The 19959-nt window shown below is 45.5% G+C and overlaps 1 protein-coding gene across 2 annotated transcripts in view; it reads left to right on the top strand.

Moving 5' to 3' along the window:
- The window catches only part of ITCH (itchy E3 ubiquitin protein ligase), a 981537-nt gene that overhangs the window by 575479 nt on the left and 386099 nt on the right, over positions 1-19959 (top strand). For both annotated transcript variants that reach the window (XM_078652175.1, XM_078652176.1), the window contains exons 14-15: positions 6144-6216; positions 18245-18316. In XM_078652175.1, coding sequence (XP_078508301.1) covers positions 6144-6216; positions 18245-18316 — 145 coding nt within the window. The remainder of the gene's footprint in view (positions 1-6143; positions 6217-18244; positions 18317-19959) is intronic.

Raw genomic sequence — 19959 nt, 5'->3', positions numbered from 1 at the left:
ACAGTCGTGGGCGGGGTCTCCACAGCCGCAACTGGGCCATGTATAAGACCACTCAGGGTAAGAGGATGCGCCACTCAATCCTCCACTGCCAGTTGCGGCATATAAGGAGTGGGCACCATCCAATGATAGGCATAGTGAGCCTGCACGCTCATATAATAAACTTCAAAGCCTGGGAGGTCAAAGCCACCTTTATCATAAGGCTGCGCCAGTATCGACCATTTAAGCTGCGGTTGCTTTCCACCCCAGAATAGCCGAATCAATTCCGTTCGCAAGGTTTTGAAGAAAAAAGCACCCGGGTAATAGGGGACGTTTAAAAAAAGATATAAAAAACGGGGCAATATCACCATTTTAATGAGCGAGGCCCTCCCCACCATAGATAAGGGAAGGGAAATCCAACGAGTAACCGTAGAGGTCAGTTTAGTGATGACAGTGCCATAGTTAAGCCGAATCGTCTCGTCCTGGTCCCTAGACACTTGTATTCCCAAGTAACGAAGGTCAGAAAGGCACCATTCTACAGGGAAATCCAAGGGGAATTCCGAAACTGCAGGCGTGAGGGGGAAGAATTGCGATTTACCCCAATTAATTTGCACACCGGATAATCTGCCGAACACAACGAACTCGCGCAACAGAGGATTTAAATTGTGCTGCGGGTCTGTGACAAAAAAGCGTCATATCGTCGGCATATAAGGATAGCGCGATTTGGCGCTGAAAGCATTTGAACGCACCAGTGGGATGAAGCTGACGCAGCCGACACGCGAGGGGTTCTATTGCAATAGCAAAGAGAAGGGGAGATAGCGGACACCCTTGCCTGGTGCCTCGCGTGATAGTAAGTGAGGGGGATAGGTGACCATTAATAAGGACTCTAGCGGTGGGTTGCGTATACAATAGTTGCACCCACGATATAAAAAGTTTAGGGAAACCCATGCTCTGCAAAACGGTAAATAGATAATTCCACTCGAGGCATCTAAGAAAATCGCAGCAACCGGAAAATCAGGCGCCACTGTCTGGATCAGGGAGAACAACGTCCGCAAATTATGGGTAGTAGATCTGCCACGGACGAATCCAGCCTGATCCGGGAGTATGATTTTTGTCATCAAGAGTGACAGCCGAGTGGCCAATACCTTAGCTAAGATCTTCGCGTCGCAGTTAATCAATAAAAGCGGGCAGTATGAGTCGCAAGTCTTGGGATCTTTCCCAGGTTTTAAAAGGGAGGTGATCACTACTTCTCGCATCGAGCAAGGTAGGATCCCCATCTCTAACGACTCCTCAAACACCTCCCGAAGGACCGGAGCCATAATATCAATGTAACATTTGTAAAATCCAGCCCCGGGGCCTTCCCATTTTTGAGTGACATTATCGCCTCCCTGATCTCATCCAGTTCAAACGGTGCGCTGAGGAATGTCCTATGCACATCACTCAGCCAGCATAGGGCAACCTTCCCCAGGAAATCCTCAAACCTCACTTCCCCCGAACTCTTCGTGGTGTATAATTGGCTATAATGGGTCGCAAATATATCCAGAATTCCGCAAGGGCCCTGACACGACCCCCCCTTCTGGCGTAGTAATTTCTAAGACAGAACTACTAAAGCGCGGATTCCGAGTGACCTCCGCCAATGCCTTCCCAGGCCTTTCACCTTCGCAGTACCTACGTGCCTTCCAATGTCGCCCCCGAAACTGAGCTTATCTCGTCGCCTCTTCCTCATACTCAGACAGCTTAACCCTAAAATCCATGTGCACCTGCCCCGTCTCCCCCCGCACCATTAGAGCCTCCAATTCTTTCAGTTCACGGTCAAGGGCGCGTATCCTCCTCTGTATATCCCGTAAGACGCCAAAGCTCTTGGAGATACAGTAGCCCTGAACCGTTACTTTGAACGCCTCCCACACAACTTCGACACTGTCCACAGACCCCTTGTTACGGGGAAAGAACGCCACTATTTCCTCCCCCAACTCCATCTTAAATACCTAATCCAACAGAGCTGTAGGTTGCAAGCGCCACTGTAGCCGCGGTCTGTCCCACCCAGGCATACGCAACTGTACCAATACAGGACTATGATCAGAATATGTTCTGGCTAGATGTTCAGCCCTCATGAGCCCCTTACTTAACCCCCGGGACATCAAACAATAATCAAGGCGTGCCCATGTGCCCGTAGAAGACGTGAAATGTGTGCCCGCTCTACGAAGTGGATAGAGAAAGCGCCAACTATCAATCAAGCCGCCTTCCTCCACAATACCCTGCAGGGCTTCTCTAGACCGGCTTTTGTAGTGTGCAACTCCGTCCGCCCTATCCTGTGCGGGTATCATAGCAACATTAAAATCCCTCCCCCCCCCAGATAATGTGCACAGAGCCAATGTTTACAATGTTACCCCACAGTGCAGTGAAAAATTCAGGCGTATCAACGTTAGGGGCATAACAATTCACAATAGTAACCGTGTCAGTCCCCAGGCGGCCCCACATAATGACGTATCGCCCATCAGGATCAGGGACCTCCCCCAGAACCATAAATTGCGTTGATTTCTTAATCAATATAGCCGTGTCCCTCGCATAGGAAGAGTAGGAGGAGAATAATCGAATACCCGCCCACCTGCTGGCAAACTGGAAGTGGGAGTTCGGAGCCACATGCGTCTCCTGAAGCAGTGCAATATGCACCTGATGCGTCTCCAAATATGCAATGATCTTCCTGCCTTTTCTAGCATCATTGAGCCCTCGAATATTCCAGGACATAATCCTTAAAAACAAGTCAGTCCCTGCCCCTGCCATCCGGTATCATGCACTACATAACATTGACCTGTACGATAGTCAAATGCATGTCTGTCCCTCCATAACATAATCCCCAACTGAACCACATTTTGAACCCTCCACCCCTGCAAGAGAAACCCAACCCCAACTACACCACCCCCCACCTACTGAAGCATCCCAATCATGCCAGCAATATACCCCCCCATACCCCCCCTCAACAGAATCAAACCGTAATGCACTAGGGGTTCTCCCATTGGGGTGTCCCTCCAGGTGATGCACGTAAACCTTGCTCCTAGTCAGGGAACCTCCAACTCTTATTAGTCCCCAGTACTAGCAAGGGCGTCCGGTAGAACAGATACCAAAAAGTTACTTTCCCCATACCAAGCTGAAAAATTGAATCATCAATAACAGGCAAGATACATTTTAAGGCAGCAAACTTTGCGATACATTACAGTCTGGAAGTGGCAAGCAGTCCCGTAGCCGTCGCCACACCAGCGTGCGGACAGTCACATGAATCAAATTCCAGTAGCTCTATGCTGCAGGTGTTCATTCGACATCCGAAAGTGGCGCCTCCTCCAGCTCATCTTGATAGTTCGGGACAGCCTTACGTCTCTTCAACGTCTTCAGAAACTTCTCCACCGATTGTGGCGTGGTATGAATAGTCTGCGTCCCCTGGTGAGTAATCTGTAGGCGCGCTGGGTATAATAAAGCATAATCTACCTGCTCCTGGCACAGCTTCTGCTTTACCCCGTTGAACTTGCGTCTCTCCTCCTGCACCCGAGCCGGGAAGTCCGGGAAGATGGTGAAAGGGACTCCATCATAATTAAGCTGCTTCTTTTCCCTCGTCACCCGAAGAACAGCATCGCGGTCACGATTATTAAGAAGACGCGCTATTATGGGGCGAGGAGTGGTCCCTGGAGGTGGTCATGGGCCAAGTGATCTATGCGCCCTTTCCACTATGAATTGAGCCGAGAGGGCACCCTCAGCAGTGATTGCCGTCAGCAGCTTTTCGACATAGTGTTCCAGGCGCCCTGCGTTGGTGCTTTCAGGGATACCTAAGATTCTAACATTATTACGGCGGCTGCGAGCTTCAATGTCCTCGTTCTTGGCGTCTATGACGCGCATTAGCTTGTCCATTTGCGTCACCGCCTTTTTTAGTTGCTCCGTGACATCTTCTGAGTCGGAGATTCGCTGTTCCGCTTACTTGAGCCGGATGTCGTGAGTGTTCAGCTTGCGAGCGATATTGTCCATGCGGGTCGTGAGCGTATCCACTTTATCCGCTATCATAGCGAAGCCTTGCCTCATTTCGGTAAGGATAGTGTGCAGTTCGTTGTTTGAACCAGAAGACTTCGCACCCGCCATCTCCACCGCCACTGTCTCATCCTCCTCAGGAGGTTTTTTGGAGGGTCGTTTGGTCTCAAAAGTGAGGCGAGGTTGTCTGGAGTCCTGCCTGCCCATGCTGCACCCCACCAGGCAACTCCACATGAGGCCGGATCCCTGTATAGGAGCCCCTCACCAGCGCGGCAGCAGGCCGGGCCGCCACAGATCCAAGGAAAAAATGGAGCAGGTGATTCAAATGTTGCTCAGGAGAGGCCAATCACCGCAGAGCCGACGCAGCACGCCGGCGAACTGAGCAACAGTAGTGCTGTGCCATCCAGTCCCACACCCAGTCCCACACCAACAATATTGTATAAAGACTGTGATCAGAGGGGCCAAGAGCAGCACATTCACCTCACCAAGGTCTCCTCTCAAGTGACAATGTGCCCCCTAATCTTCTGCCTGTTGCAGCGAAAGAGAAGAAAAAACCCCACAAAAAAACGTGGCTGTTCGAGCACTTTAGCGTAAAAAGACCACAATGATGCGCCGAGTCTTCACCTCCTTCAACCCAGCTAGGCAGGCCAGCCCTATATGTAGTGACCCTAACTACAAATGCAGCGGGAACAGCGACCTCCAAGCCCTGTAAGCACACGGGGCTGCCAAGGTCCTGCTCAAATCATTTAGCCGCCACGATTGCCGCCATTTTGCAACACTTCCAGGGAAATATGGCCAGCAGCTGCTCTCCAATTAGTCCAAGCAGCCTCCCGATGTATCAGCACAAGTTGGTGAGCCGTAACGGACTATCCCACCTTCTGCCCCATCCGCAACATAGAGCCGTCCATTAGCTTGCGGGCAAGCATACCGAGGTACTCGGAAGGCGGAGAGACTGCAGCCGTGCAATGGCCCCTCCGTGCTCCCGGCTCCGAATCAGTTTATAGCGCCTGGCACTACAGTGCTAGATAGGCGCAGTACTCACGTCCAATTGACGGCATAGGATAGGAGGCTTCACCACGAACCCCGCGAGCAGGGCAGGCAGTCATCAGTGAGCTCCGGCAGCCCCAGCGTGGGCTCCACCTCCATTTTGCATCGTCAGGCGCCTCTCAGAAAGGCCCCAGTCCACCACCTTCCTTCAGTCCCGGTGGTAGTTGCCCCGCACTAGGATTCCACAGGGGGAGGTCCGCCGAAGCCCGGCAGCACCACCGCTGATATTCATAGCCACCCGCCTGTCTTATCCCGCAGCCGGGCAAGCTCTCACCGCCGCACGGCCTTGACGCCACCGGGAGGCCACGGCACTCAATTAGCCGCCGCCGCCTGCTCCGATCACCACGGCTGCACCAGTCTCGTCCCTCAGGCCAATCGCTCGTAGTGGAATCCGCCTCGGTCGCCTCACCACAGCAGAGGGAAGCAGTCTACCAGCACCACACGAACTTCAGCGGCACATCGCAACAGGTTTTGCCTGTGAAGGGGAACGTAGAGCAGGATAAATTCAGGATAATAGGCCGGACAGCGGGAGCCTCAGAGAACCGCGGCCATTCCGCTTGTGCGCCACCTAGCGCCCCCGTTTGCTGTTTTATATGCAGCTGTACTCTATCTGTTTTTTTAGTAATGAATGTAGATATTCCATAGCTTGTCTTTCTTCTCTTGCTGGTTACTATACACGTAGTATAGCTCTTTTTGCTTGTGGTATGAAAGTGCAAGAAAATGTTCAGTTTGGCATCCTGATCACTTATGGACTTGGATGGAAAGCTTGTTTCTATATTTTCTTTATTTCAGAGAAAATGCAGCTTCAGAACCATTTTTTTAAAATGTATTCACTGAGATCTTTTGTATTTCTGGGTAGGAAATTCTCTTGTGCACCCATCACTGTTTTGTCTGTTACAAACTGTAGGATAGTGATTTTTGCATGATCTACTGTTTTGATGAACCAAACATGATCGTAAATATAGGCTGAAAACCTGCAATCTTAGTTGACTCACCTTTTAATACAAAGATGTAACAAACATAACTCATTTAGTTGTTTGCGTTAACCACGTAAAGCGTGTGTGATCTTGATCATAATAAATAAGCTTCTTTTTCTCTCCTGTTTGCAGAGACAACGGACCTCAAATAGCCTATGTAAGAGATTTCAAGGCAAAGGTCCAGTATTTCAAGTTCTGGTGTCAGGTAATTCAAAGGCTACTCTTTATTTTGTCTGTTTGAAATACAGTTGTGGATTCCAAAAAGTCGAGGCACAAGTGATGGGTATTTTTCATGATTCTGTCTGGAAGTACTAACATCAGATTGTTGGAAATCCGTTTGCCATGACCATCTGTTTAACTATTTCTTTTTGATGTTGCTCATTTTAGATGGTATACTTTAAAACTGTCTCTTACACAATTTTTTAAACATAAGTGTTAAATAAGGCTGGATTTATCGGCTTTATGCAGCATGGATGGAAGGATGGTAGACGTCTGTTCTCCCATTCAAAATGATGACAGTTGAAGGTAAAATCTCTGCAATGATGGTAGCTCAAGATATCTGAAGTATTTTCCCTGTATCGAAGACCCAAATCAAGTTCCATAAAATACCTCATTTAAAGACTTTTTTTGTTTAATAGTTAACAATTGAAAATGTCTCACCATTAAGATTCCTTCCACATCCTACCCCTTAAATGTGGATTTAGATAGGCAGGATTATCGAGTGGCCCTCTAGGCTGATGAAACATGAATGAGGACATGGAAATTGTGTTAATTGCAGTGATTCCTTTACCCTAGATGCTTCTAGGTCGTGCTACAATTATTGCTCTGTGGGAGACCTCATGTTACCAATAAATTATGAAAATACATCTGAGAATTAGTACAAAGAGTTGGCTTTGGGACAACGTTGTCAGCTATTGACATTAATAGGACTTTCATGGTTTGGCATTATTTGAATGGGCAGTCCTTATGGAAAGTTGCTTTATCACATTTGTGTTCTCATTGGGTTTTGGCTCAAGTAGATAGTTTGCTAGATTGTAGAAGCAATATAATGTGTAGCTTTCAATTCAGTGCTGTGGTGTTAGCATTTATTTATATGATGACATTTGAATAGCCCTTTTTTTCGTTTAGGAAGTTCTTTCCGTTTGTATTTACAACACTCTACGGCTATTCACAGTCAACCTCACATGTTAGTTTGTTCTTCTTTGCTGCCATGATAGCCTGTTGGAGTTAAGTTCTTTTTCTTCACAAAGTAAAGACATGCTCTCACATAAAATGTGTTACAGATTCAACAAAGTTACTGGCACATTGACAAAGGTGGCTACTTTGCAATATTTTGTTTGTTATGTTATGTTAACCTCACTTATAAAGCACACAGCTGCCTCAGCGAAGAGGCGTCCCAGCGCTGACAGTAATGTGACATAGGAGCTAGAGCCTACACCAGAGGGAAGAGGTATGTTTTAATTGCCTTCCGAAATGCCAGGTAGCTGTCCAGACTGCAAATCTGAAAGGGGAGGGAGTTCCAGAGTTTCGCTGCTAAACGGGGAAAGGAACTCCCCCAAGCACGTAACCGTTTCACCCGAGGGACGGTGACCAGACATTGCCCCATGGAGCGCAATTGGCGTGAAGGTATGTAAGGCACCAGCAGGTTGGCCAGGATACCCGGAAAGGACTCCGATGCCGAGAGTGACATAGTGATCCAAAAATTATCAGACCAGCACACCGGGCTAGGATGCTGACGGTCAGGGAAGGGAAGGGAAGGGAGGTTGGAGAAGACGGGGTCTATTAAGTGGCCGGCAGCGTGAGTGGGGCTTGGGACTAACTGAGTTAGTTGGCAGACCGCGAGGTCTGCGAGAAAGCTACCAATTTCCGTATTAGTATGGCAATCAAAGTGCAGATTTAAGTCGCCAAAAATGCTAAAATTGGCTCAACTTTGCAATATTTTGTTGTTTATCCCTTTTAACTTTACCACTTACAAGGCAGAGTTGGTACTCTGACACCTTTTCATAACATTCTTCTTTGAAGGCACAGCTCAACTCTGCTTCTGCCGTCAATATGTTTATTTCGGAAGGTTGGTCCATAAAACATGCAAACATAAAAGACATGCCATTATTGTAATTTCATAAGTAGAAAACCAAAAATGTTAATCAATAAAATCAATCTGTTATTAAAATCATCATAAAACATGTATTAAAACTCCTTAGTCTAAAAATCCGTGCAGCTTAGAACAATGTACATCTTGTGCATGGAAAGTGTAGGAGTCTAATATCGTAGCTGATACACTTATTCTAATGTCAGTCATTTTAAAGGTACATGGCTTGTCTTAGTTCCTGGTTTCCTTCAAGGCAAGGACTTTCCTGGCAAATTAGTTTTATTTAGTTTAAAATTAAGTTAAAAGAGCCACCCAATTAAAATTTAAGACCATTAACTTTCCTTACAATGGCGACTGAAAATATATAACTGCTTACTGCAAAAACTATGTAAATGGCTTCTGCAGTCTATTCAGCAAAGGGAGAACTCCAAGCTTCCATATTGCTGTAGCACAAAGGGTTGCTTTATTATGCTATTTTCTTTGTACAACAGCTATTAGCAACACATCCAACTATTACCAAATCCTTCCTCTAACCAAAAGTCAGATTGTTTACAAAACGAGTTCATTTGCGTGCCAGTACTTGTTACATCCTTTTTACCCTTTATTGGTCACTGAGCAAATACTTTTCAAATATTACTCTTTTTACTTATTAAATGTTGTTTTCAAGTGGGCATAAACCATGTGCATGCCTTCCATATTAGATAGTAGTGCTGCTGCTTAGGTTGGACTTTAAGTTGTGATGTAGTAGAGCAGTGTTCTGCAGAGTTGTTTTCTCTTACACAAGTATGTTAAAGTGTAGGGAGAAGTAGGCTGCTACTGAGCATCACTGCTCCTCTTCTATGAGTCAGAAAGTCCTGTCTCACCAGCTCTGTATAAAACTGTAAATGTTTCCTCCCCACCGAGAAATCACTACTTTTTCTGAAGGATGAGCCTAATAGGTATCCTTTATTGGACGACTCCATGATTCCGAGTTTTAATGTTTTATTTCTTCTTCTGGAACACTTTCACCTTGTTTAAGCCTGTCCACTGAACACAAGTTTGCTTTTCAAGATTTCAGTCAGATAGCAACTGAACATAGTAAAGGCAGTGCTGAATCATTTTAGATAATGTGTGTTGATGGGATCAAGGCAAATGGGTTCTTGTGAAGAGATTGGTTATGCTTACTTGTCCAAAAGTATGTGAGTTTTCTTTGGTGTTTCAGCTTAAGGTTTTCCATTTTGTAGCTTCATGTGCTCTAATGTGTATCCTTCTGGAGCCCACCATTATACATTTGGTTTTCATGGTATACAAACATAAGATTCTGTCCTGTTTCTGTAAGAGTCAGCATTGTACTGAAATAGAAAATGAGTTCCTCAGTGAGGCAGATCGACCGTCCTGCATTTTTCATGAGAATAGGTGATGTTATCACTAATAAAGGCCAGTCTTTTCTACTGCTAACGTTTTTAGTGCAGAAAAACTGAACCAAGGGTGGTGTTTGGAAAAAAATTAGAAAATGCCTCTTAAATCACTTTACCTAGACAAGCAAGAAGCACATTTCCTTATGAAGGAAATCCTATTGATCTCGACTTTAGTATCCGCTATTGATTTTGCAGATAAGGCAGCTCAAGAGATGTTAGGGCTAACCCCCGTAAAGGGTAACTTGTCGTTCAGAATGTTGAAATTTAAGCCATGTCGGATCCTGACTTTTCCTTAAGCAAAGTTGCTATAAATATGGTATGGAGGTTTACAACATGGGTTTTATGTCAAACACAGAGCATACCTATCTTTGTTTTTCTTGTAAGATTAGAAGATTACATTGTTAGTTTTGGTATGAAGTTAAAAACTGAGTTGATGCAAATTCACAATTGAAGATGATTTACTGGAATTTGTATCTAGGCTAGTTTGAGTTCTTGGGGGCAGGCTAAGTAGAATGCAGGCTGCCGTATTTTGGACGACTTCAGCTTGTTAACCAGATAGTCCAGAAGGCCTAAGTATAGGGCATTTCCATAGTCCAGTCTAGATGTTATGAGTGACTAGATGATCACCTTTAGTGCGAACAAGGAGAGATAGTGAAAAAATGTTTTCAGAGTCTGCAAAAGTCCAAAGCATGAACCGACCACTGACTTCATCTGTGTATCGAATGATGAGGCATAATCAAATTTTATACCCACATTTTTTACTGTTACCCCCTGAGGTCTGGAGGTGGGGCATCCTTGGGCCACAGCATCTGCCAGTGCAGATGATTAGGTTCAAAGAATATGATCTCTGTCTTTTCTGCATGACATTTTAATTGATATAAGGACCCCAGGGAAAGAAAGAAGACAGGCAGGTTTTAATAGCCTCCCCCGCAATCTCCTCACCCTCCCACATGTAAACAAAAGTTACATATCCCTGCATATGTGATCACCTTGGCTTCTAGGGCCTTAGCCAACTGTGTTAGAGGGGTCAGGTAAGCATTAAACAACGTGGAGCTCAAGGCTGACCCCTGTGGCACTCCTACTGTCAATTCAAATGCTTTCGAGGAGTATGGGGAAACTCATACTTTCTGCCCTTCAAGAAAGAAGCTATCCAATCTAGTGCCAATCCACCTATACTGATAGATTGGAGGCGAGCTAGGAGAATTTGGTGAGGGACCGTATCACCCAGTGCAGTCTCAGTACCGTATCAAAAGGACGTCTGTTATACATTTTGTAAATGCTTGTCCCAACATGTCCATAGAAAGGTTAAGAAAGTAAAAATCTTGCTGAACAACATGCTTACTGATTTACGTGAATAGAGGACAGAAGAGTAACCAACTTGATAACAGTAGTCGCAGCAAATAAAGCTTTTCAAGATGCTTCTATTGTCTTGAGGTTGCAACCACCTGAATCAAAAAAGTGAGGGTTTATGAGCAAGTCGCAAAAGAGTTTAGATCTCCATTAATTCTTACTAGTAAAAGCAGAACTGTTTTGGAGCTCAAAAGCATTGACACCAAATGTAAGTTTTCAAATAGGTAAACAGAACTAAAAACTTTGGCCATCTTTGTAGTTTTCTGACCATTTTTCAAATGAGAGGAGAAAGACAGATGTTTGACGAGTTTATTTGCTGGGAATCCTGAGTGGGATAAAACCTACCTTTACAACCTAAGGACTCTTGGATTGTTGAGGAGAATGTTGGTGAGGAATGTGCCACCAGAAATATTAACCCTACATATAGTGCTAGGGCTAATACAGGAACACCCGAGTGAAGGCTCTTAGCAGGATCAGTGTACAATAAAGGACAGCTTACAGGAAAAGAAACAATTGCACCCAAAAATATTTTTAAAATCTTATTTTAAGATTATTTAAAAGCATTAAGATGGGTAATAAATCTGCTTGAAGTTTGAGTGAGGAAGTGCTCCTTCAGTTTCCACTTGCTGTATTTGTCTATGAGACCGCCATCCAGAACTTATACTGGAGAAGGAGATTGAGCTCTGCTGCTGTTGGTAGGAAGCCATGGAACCAGCTGTACTCCTCTTAACCTTGCTCTGAGCACTAGCCCTACTCTTCACATTCTCTACTATATTGCCCTTTCACTGTTGGTGGGGACCATCTTAACCACAGTCAGCTTCCCTATTGGACCAATTGAACAGATCAGGCTTTCCTGTATTCAGGGGCTGCGTGGTGCTGAGGCAGACGGTTTGCAGTTTATGGATTAGTCACAAGCATCTATCGTTCTTTAGGAAAATCCTTCAATGAACTAGTTTTACTGATAAAATAAGGAAAACATGCAGGGATAGGAGTTGCAAGTGAAGAGCTTGGGCGCATTTAGTCTTACTGATTGAAGAAGGAGCAGAAGACAGAATTTTAAGACTGAAAGAACGTCACATTTGTAGGCTGTTCGAGATGACTGAGCCCTGAAGAGCACCACAAGGGAAGGTCACTATTTTGACTGCTGTGTAACTACTTTGAACTTATTGTTGCATATTGTGAAAGATCATGCAATCCACCTGTGAGTGGTCAGGTCATATCCTAGTATCGCTGATATTTAGTTTGTTTAAATAATTGTTTTAAGCAGAATTGTAAAGAATCTGAATATGAAACACAATATATTTTCTATGAAATATGTATTGAATATTGACATGTTTCGTTTTTGCAGTTCTGATGAAGCAGTTCTGTAAAACATCTGCATCAGTGTTTTGCAGTTAAGAAATGTGTGCAAACTTGTTTAAAACATTTGATTTCCATTTTTTGATTATTGAATGCATTTATGGAAAAAGGCTATTTAAATGATACAGGCAGTTGTGTTAATTGGTATTTTTTTGACATTTCATCAAATTTTATGGATCCCTGCATAGCCACTCAGTCAAATTGGGGCGGGTAGAGCCCATAACTGAGGAGTCCAGAATTGTGGTAGCCAATTACTTTTTACCTCTTCTACAAAGTTATATCTGAAATGCAAGTATTACATAAAGACGCCTCATGGACACCTCCTTTTATCTCAGAGAGGGATAACCATCAGATAAGCAAAATAAATCACATGCAATTACAACAAGCAGAATATTCACTGTAAAAAGTGTCCAGTTCCTGCTTGCCACTTTGGTTATTTGACTAAATGAAATGTTGGTCTGCGTTAGTCTAGGGGAAGACATACACCTTCCTCCACTTTCATATCTTACTTCATCTGGAGCGTCAATGTGAACTACAATGGCCCTTCCTGATCTCCAAATATGTGGACCCTATTGCCCTACTTGTGAAGGTAGGCTTTTCGTGCTACAACTCTGGTTACAGCTTCTCTTTGATTAGGGTCTGTTAATGCATCTGTGGTGTATGTTCACCAGACCTTCCACCTGATGGGCTCTTTGTGGGGAACTCGTGGCATTAACAACTGGAATTATACAAGGTGACTCATTTCAAAGTGCTAAATCTTGCAGAAACCACTGAATCATCTGAATAAATTCTAAGTTTTCCACATTCTCATTCTAGACCTGTTGCCATACAGTGGTGGGCACTCGAGTGCCACAATACTGCAGGCTTAACCCACTCCCTCTCATGGGTCCCTTCTCCAGCTGCCAAGCCAGATGAGGTGCAAAATACCTCCAAGAAGACAATACGTCTGGCACACTGAAGGTATACAAAGGACTCTGGCATGGGCTTATGATGCGTTTATCTCCGCTTTGGCGCAGTCTTATTGGCCCATGTTACTGCAGGAGGAAGTGGTGTCTTCTTTGGATCAATTAGGTTCTGCACTGTTTGTGAGCTGATCACAAGTCGACCGCCACTTCTGGAGATCCTGTGATCCACGATCATATGGATGCCCAGCAGCCCCCCTCAATCCACAGCCCCCCAGTATCTAGTTCTGAATTATATCATAATCAATAATTTTGTATGATGAAGGGCTGTTCCTAGAGGATTGATACAGCTTAGATACCAGAGTCCATGAATTGAAATAAATTCCCTGGAATGCATGCTGCCATAAATACTTGCTTGTTCTTGGTCTAAATCCAGTCAATCTGATCATGCTGGAGTTTGAGAACCTTGTGTTGTGCTCTTATTTAAGAGATCATTTCTTACAAGTAGTGTGGCAACAGAAGGTGTGTTGGTTATGGGAGTAACTTATGAAGTCCAAAGACGGCTTTTAAAGCACTTGGTGCTGGGAGACTACCATTTATTTGCACTCCTCTTTCCAGTCTCTTCCTGCATGATGCACACTATATGATGTTATGTTATGTTATGTTAACCGGGGTCTTGTAGAGCGCTCAGCTACTCAAGCAGAGTGTCCCGGTGCTATCAGACCCAACAAGGCACAGAACAAGGCACCAGATGGACTTTATTGGCAAAACAACCAGGTTTTGAGCTCTTTTCTAAAAGACAGCAGGTTGTCGATCTTCCTTAGTGACAGTGGCAAAGCATTCCAAGCCTTGGGCGCAAGGTATCTAAAAGAGCGACCTCCAATGCGAGCACGCCTGATAGCCGGGATCGTGGCTAGCAATAGTGAAGCTGAGCGCAAGGCTCTGGCCGGATGGTGAAAACTGATCCTGTGCCTTAAATAGTGGGCATCCTTGCCATGCAAGGCCTTGAACGCAATTGTAAGGGTCTTAAAAACGGTGCGTTTTCGTATGGGCAGCCAGTGAAGAGATTTCAGAAGCCCCGCGGCGTGGGATCTCCGGTTAAGACCGAAAATTGCCCGCGCCGCAGAATTCTGCACCACATGCAAGCGAGACAGAAGATCGTCAGGGAGGCCGAGAAATAGCACATTCACATAATCCAACCGGGATCCAATCAAAGCTTGCACATTCGTCCTCCTATGGGCAATAGATAGAAGTGGGAGGAATTTTCTCATCATTTTTAAGAGGCCAAAGCACTGACCCACCAGGCTCAGAATCTGCGGTTTAGAAGGAAGACCATTGTCCATCTTCACCCCGAGATTCTTAGCAACTGCAGTATCTGTGGAAGGTGGAAACATGGCTGCCGGCCACCAGGACTTCCAGCCAGGATCAGGAGGACAGCCAAAGAAGAGGACCTCCGATTTATCTGAGTTGCACTTCAATTCATTTAGTTGGAACCATGCAAAGACGGCATCCAGGCAACTTTTGATCCGCTCTCCATTAAAGTCCGTGTTCTTTCCACAGGTGAAGAGGAGCTGTGTATCATCGGCAAAAGAGACAATCTGGGCACCGCGAGACTCAGCCAGTGCCGCCAGAGGGGACATATAGATGTTAAAGAGGGTGGGGCTCTGGATAGAACCCTGGGGAATACCCACCTCCAGAGGCGGCACAGCGGCTGAGTACGGAGGAGCCCAGACTGTCTGTTGGCGGTCCGAAAGGAAGGACTCGAACCATCTGAACACCGTCCCCTCTACCCCGATCTCCGAGAGTCTTGCAAGGAGACGGTTGTGGGGGACGGTGTCAAACGCCGCCGAGCGATCTAACATTACCAGCAGTGCTTTACCCCCCTCGTCCAGGACCTCTTTGATGGCCTCCGATACCACAAGCAGAGCCGTTTCCATGCTCATATTTGCTCTAAATCCAGACTGGGTGTGATGGAGGACACCCTGCGTCTCAACAAAGTCCGACAGAGCTGCCTGCACGTGTTTTTCCACAATCTTCGCCAGAAAGGGAGCAAAGACATAGGCCGATAGTTGGCATGAATGCTCGGTTCAAGCGTCGGCTTTTTCAAGAGAGGAAGAACCATCGTCTGTTTCCAAGCCAGCGGTACCACCCCCAACTCAAGTGAGCAATTTAAAATAGGATTGATGATGGGGTTGATGGCATGTGCAATTTTGGCTAAGAATTTAGCGGGGCAAGGGTCCAGCTGGGAACCTTATTTCATTTTGGAAAGAAGTTCCAACGAGGTTTTGGGACCTAGAGGCGGAAACTTAGACAGTGTGGGTCTCTCCGCAGCAGATGGAGAACAACGGGGACTGACATTGGCGACAGCCCCAAAAACAGCCGGCGAAAAGGTCGTCTGAATGCTACGGATCTTTTTGGCAAAGAAATCAGCCAATTCCGAGACCCATGGATCAGAGAAGGAGCACTTAGTAGTAGTGGAGGCAGGTGATGTGAATTCCTTCACAATCATAAAGATGTCTTTACTGGTGTTGGAAGCCTCATCAATCCTCCTGGCAAAGTAAGTTTTTTTTGCCAGGTAGATTTCTTTGTGATAGTTCTTAACACCCCGCCTATAAGCTGCCTTTAGTGTCTCTTCGTAATTCAATCGCCAAGCTCTTTCGATCTTCTTGCAGTGCCTCCGGCTGACGTTAAGTGCCGGCGTAAACCACGGTGCCGAGGCACGAGACGAGTTCTTATGCACCGATTGGGGAGGTGTTATATCATCCAGGCAGTGCATAAGCCATGTCTGAAAAAGCTCTAGATCATCCTCTAGATTGCCCGAGAGCCCGCACGGGTGTGCCGTTAGGTACTGCGCCACCATATCTACCGACACCCGATGAAGAGCACGCGGGGGCTGGGATTGCCGGCCAGGGCCCCTAAAAGTAGACCTGGATTTACCCAAGATGTCAAAATTCACCAGCATATGGTCGGACCACAGCACCAGTTTAGGTACGGCTGCTACAATCGGGACAGTTGAGAATATTTGATCCAGGGTGTGGCCTTTGTTGTGGGTAGGGGACGCAAGGTAAGGCAGTAGGCCCAAAGGCTTAGTGGTAGCTTCATGGTGTCAACTGCATCTCCCTGATCCATATGGATGTTGAAGTCGCCTAACAATAGGCAATGTTTGAACTTCACACTTAGGGAGGATATCACAGCATGCAGCTCCTCATGAAAGGTCGCGATAGGACCAGGGGGTCTATAGACAAGCAATCCAGCACAGGATTGGGAAGGTGCAAGAGTTAGGCAGAAGCCCAAAGCCTCTGCCCCGTGGATATCATCTGTCTGAACAATGGAGCACTCAATACGATTGTCTATCACCAAAGCTACCCCTCCGCCTTTGCCAACACCCCGGTCTTTCCTAATTATAAAATAGTTAGGGGGAAGAGCGTTGGCAATGTCTGGGCCGGAGCACTCACCAAGCCAAGTCTCCGTCAAAAAGAGGCAAGTAGGTTTGAAATCTGATAAAAGATTAAAAAGATCAAAAGCATGCCTGCTCAGGGACCGAGTATTCAACAAAGCGCATGTGAAATTACTTTCAGTAGATTTCCTGCCGAGCCTCAGAGCACGCTGATTCTCCCTATCCATGGGGGCTCTCTTAACTACGCCCTTATTTAATGTCCACCCACAGCTAGGACAGTGAAAATTGCTCTCAAAGCAATGGTGTCTGCCTACTCAACCGCCATTGATGTCTTCTCTTAAACTTAGAAGGTGTGCTGAGGAGTACCTAAGTAAATTCCCCGGTAAATGTAACAGGGAAACACCAGCCCGTCCGCCATCGGCCACCTCCGGGACGCTGACGGGTGCAGACGGGCTTTCCTTGGGCGCTCCTTCGGCGCAGGGTAGGCGCGGCCGCTGTTCGCGTCCGCTGCGCGGAGACATTCCTGTCTGGATTTATAGTGCCGGCCCGTGAGGCAGCAAGCCTAGTCCGCCGACTAGCAAGCTTGCCTCTCTCAAGATGGCCACCCACTAGTGCACTGCCTCCCAGTCCCACAATGCCCCTCAGCTCCTAGTCGGCTGAGAGGGGGCAGCGAGGAAAAATGCGGCAGCAGGGTGGCAGGAAAGAGCGGCGCGGCAATCAGGTAGGTGATAGAATGCCCCAAGGAAAGTTATTACAAAATCCCAGTATCAGTTATTAAAACAGCACAGAGCGAGATCTCCCGGCTTTCCGCCTCAGGAGAGAAATGATAGGACAAAGAGCGGTGCGGAACGAGGGCAAAGAAAACAGTGCAATTTAAAAGCAAGGAAGCAAGAATAACAGTGCGATGTCAATATTAAAAACTCAATTCAATCAATATTAAAAGCTCAGTTTGTGTGGCTCGCTCCTCCCGGCATCCGCCTCAGGAGTAGCGATGTAATAGCAGGTCTGACCAGAACCCCGAAAGGATGCTGGATTTATAGTGCCCGCCCGTGAGGCAGCAAGCCTAGTCCGCTGACTAGCAAGCCTGCCTCTCTCAAGATGGCCGCCAACTAGTGCACTGCCTCCCAGTCCCACAATGCCCCTCAGCTCCTAGTCGGCTGAGAGGGGGCAGCGAGGAAAAATGCGGCAGCAGGGTGGCAGGAAAGAGCGGCGCGGCAATCAGGTAGGTGATAGAATGCCCCAACGAAAGTTATTACAAAATCCCAGTATCAGTTATTAAAACAACACAGAGAGAGATCTCCCGGCTTTCCGCCTTAGGAGAGAAATGATAGGACAAAGAGCGGTGCGGAACGAGGGCAAAGAAAACAGTGCAATTTAAAAGCAAGGAAGCAAGAATAACAGTGCGATATCAATATTAAAAACTCAATTCAATCAATATTAAAAGCTCAGTTCGTGCGGCTCGCTCCTCCCGGCATCTGCCTCAGGAGTAGCGATGTAATAGCGATTTAAATTCATAGTGCTGATATATAGATAAAAAAGGGATGTAGCTTGGTTTGATGCCCCCCATACCTGTTGATGAGTAGTAATGAAAAATGGGAGGGGTTGAGGGTTGCTTCAGCAGCTTCATAAGTTGAGGACCACAGAACATGTTATACTAACTCATTGGAAATATCTTATTGCTTCTCAGTTTATGTATTGTAAAAATACATTTTTGTGAAATTCCATTCATTTTCTTGCAGCAACTGTCAATGCCACAACACATAAAGATTTCAGTGACCAGGAAGACCTTGTTTGAGGACTCATTTCAACAGGTGTTGTATAATTAATTGTTTTGTGAATTGCACTGATTATAAATGATTTGGACTAACCATCACACAGTGTCCGGTAATTATGTGTTTCATACATTAGTTATTTAAATTGTGACATGCTGACAAATCTGATTTCAGTATAAGACAAGTAGTAAACAATGGCATTTGGCATAAATGGTTAATACATTTTGCGAAGTGAGCTTGTTAACCTAACATGGATGGAGCTATACATTACTATGCCTAACATATCCATTTACCTTTTTCTGTCTTAGTCAAGCATTCAAAAACTGTGAGTCGTCCTGCATAACATTGTAATAAATGCTCCATGTAGAAGCTATGTTGACATGGTTTTATGTTCCAGAAAATACAATGGCAGTCCAAAGTAACCGGAGTCTCTTTTGGGCTTAATCATAAAATAACCGATACCTTTCTGTGTAATTGACCAATTGTTATCCCTGTTATTTGACTTTTTGTTCTTATATTATTAATTTATGGTGCACAATCAGACTTGCATTCAAATGTAGGCACCCAGTTGCCTTTGATCTCTTGCACAGTCACATATCTTGGTTCTGTGGGCTCATAGTGCATCACAGCTTTTTAATCATCAGTAATGGGTGTGTTGTGGGCTTTGAATTCACATGCCTGATCTGGAAATGAGTCTTAAATCCACGTTCTAACAGAACCAGAAAGGTGTGATCTTAAGCAGTGGCTGCACTGCCCTCATGATGTGATTAAACCCTAGAATGAGACCTGTTCAGCAGGTGAAAAACAAGTACAAAACATGAAGGAAAAGCCTTGTTTCCCGACTCTGCCAAAAATGCACGCATCTGAGGAGCATCGGGTGAGGGAGAGCAACACCCTAGATGATGGAAACGTTAAGGGGTACGAGTTAAAATGAAAAACTAAAATACTTGTCTAAAATAAATCAGTGGTATTGTGAATAAATGTTGTAGGTGAGACCCAGGCCATTTGCTTTATTACGCAGGGGTATCACAGTACAATTAACAAGAATGGGAAAGATTAGGGCAAATAGTCTACCAAGCAGTCTAATTCATAGGTCACCCTAATGATGAGCACTTAACTGGCGTGTTTTGAAGCAAATAGGAGCCTTGTAGGTTAGTGCTCTATTAAGATCAAGAGTGGAAAATACACCTCATTAGAGAGAAGAGATTTTAGGTCAGCTTTTTTATTTCTATCAACTACCGTGATGCATTATCTAAGCAAATAAGTTGATCATTTTCTACTAAAATCAGAGATAATGGAGGTTGCCTTTTTTGCCAGATGGAATGTTGCCAATGTGCACATGGACAGTCTAGTATGGGTTCTTGTACGAGTGGTGATTTGGCATATTATCTTATGCCAATATTGTACCATCCCGTTTTGAAATAAGGTATTCTACACATCTCCGGTCATTTGAAATATATGGGTGGAATGTGGAATGTTCGGTTTACCCATGATTCTAATTTTTCCTGATAGGGTGAGAGGACTGGGTTCTAGCAGGAGATGTTAGATGTTGGCCTTGTATATAGGAAGCCGTTCAGTACTTGAGGCATTGGAAAAGAATATGTTCTTGGTGCAGTTCAGGCGGGTGGAAAAAAGGGACTGGTGAATAGTTAGCAGCAGCGCATGAAATACCTGAAGCAATT

This window comes from Lissotriton helveticus, chromosome 7 (assembly GCF_964261635.1).
Source record: "Lissotriton helveticus chromosome 7, aLisHel1.1, whole genome shotgun sequence".
Classification (NCBI taxonomy): Eukaryota; Metazoa; Chordata; class Amphibia; order Caudata; family Salamandridae; genus Lissotriton; species Lissotriton helveticus.
This window is presented reverse-complemented; position numbering and strand designations above follow the sequence as displayed.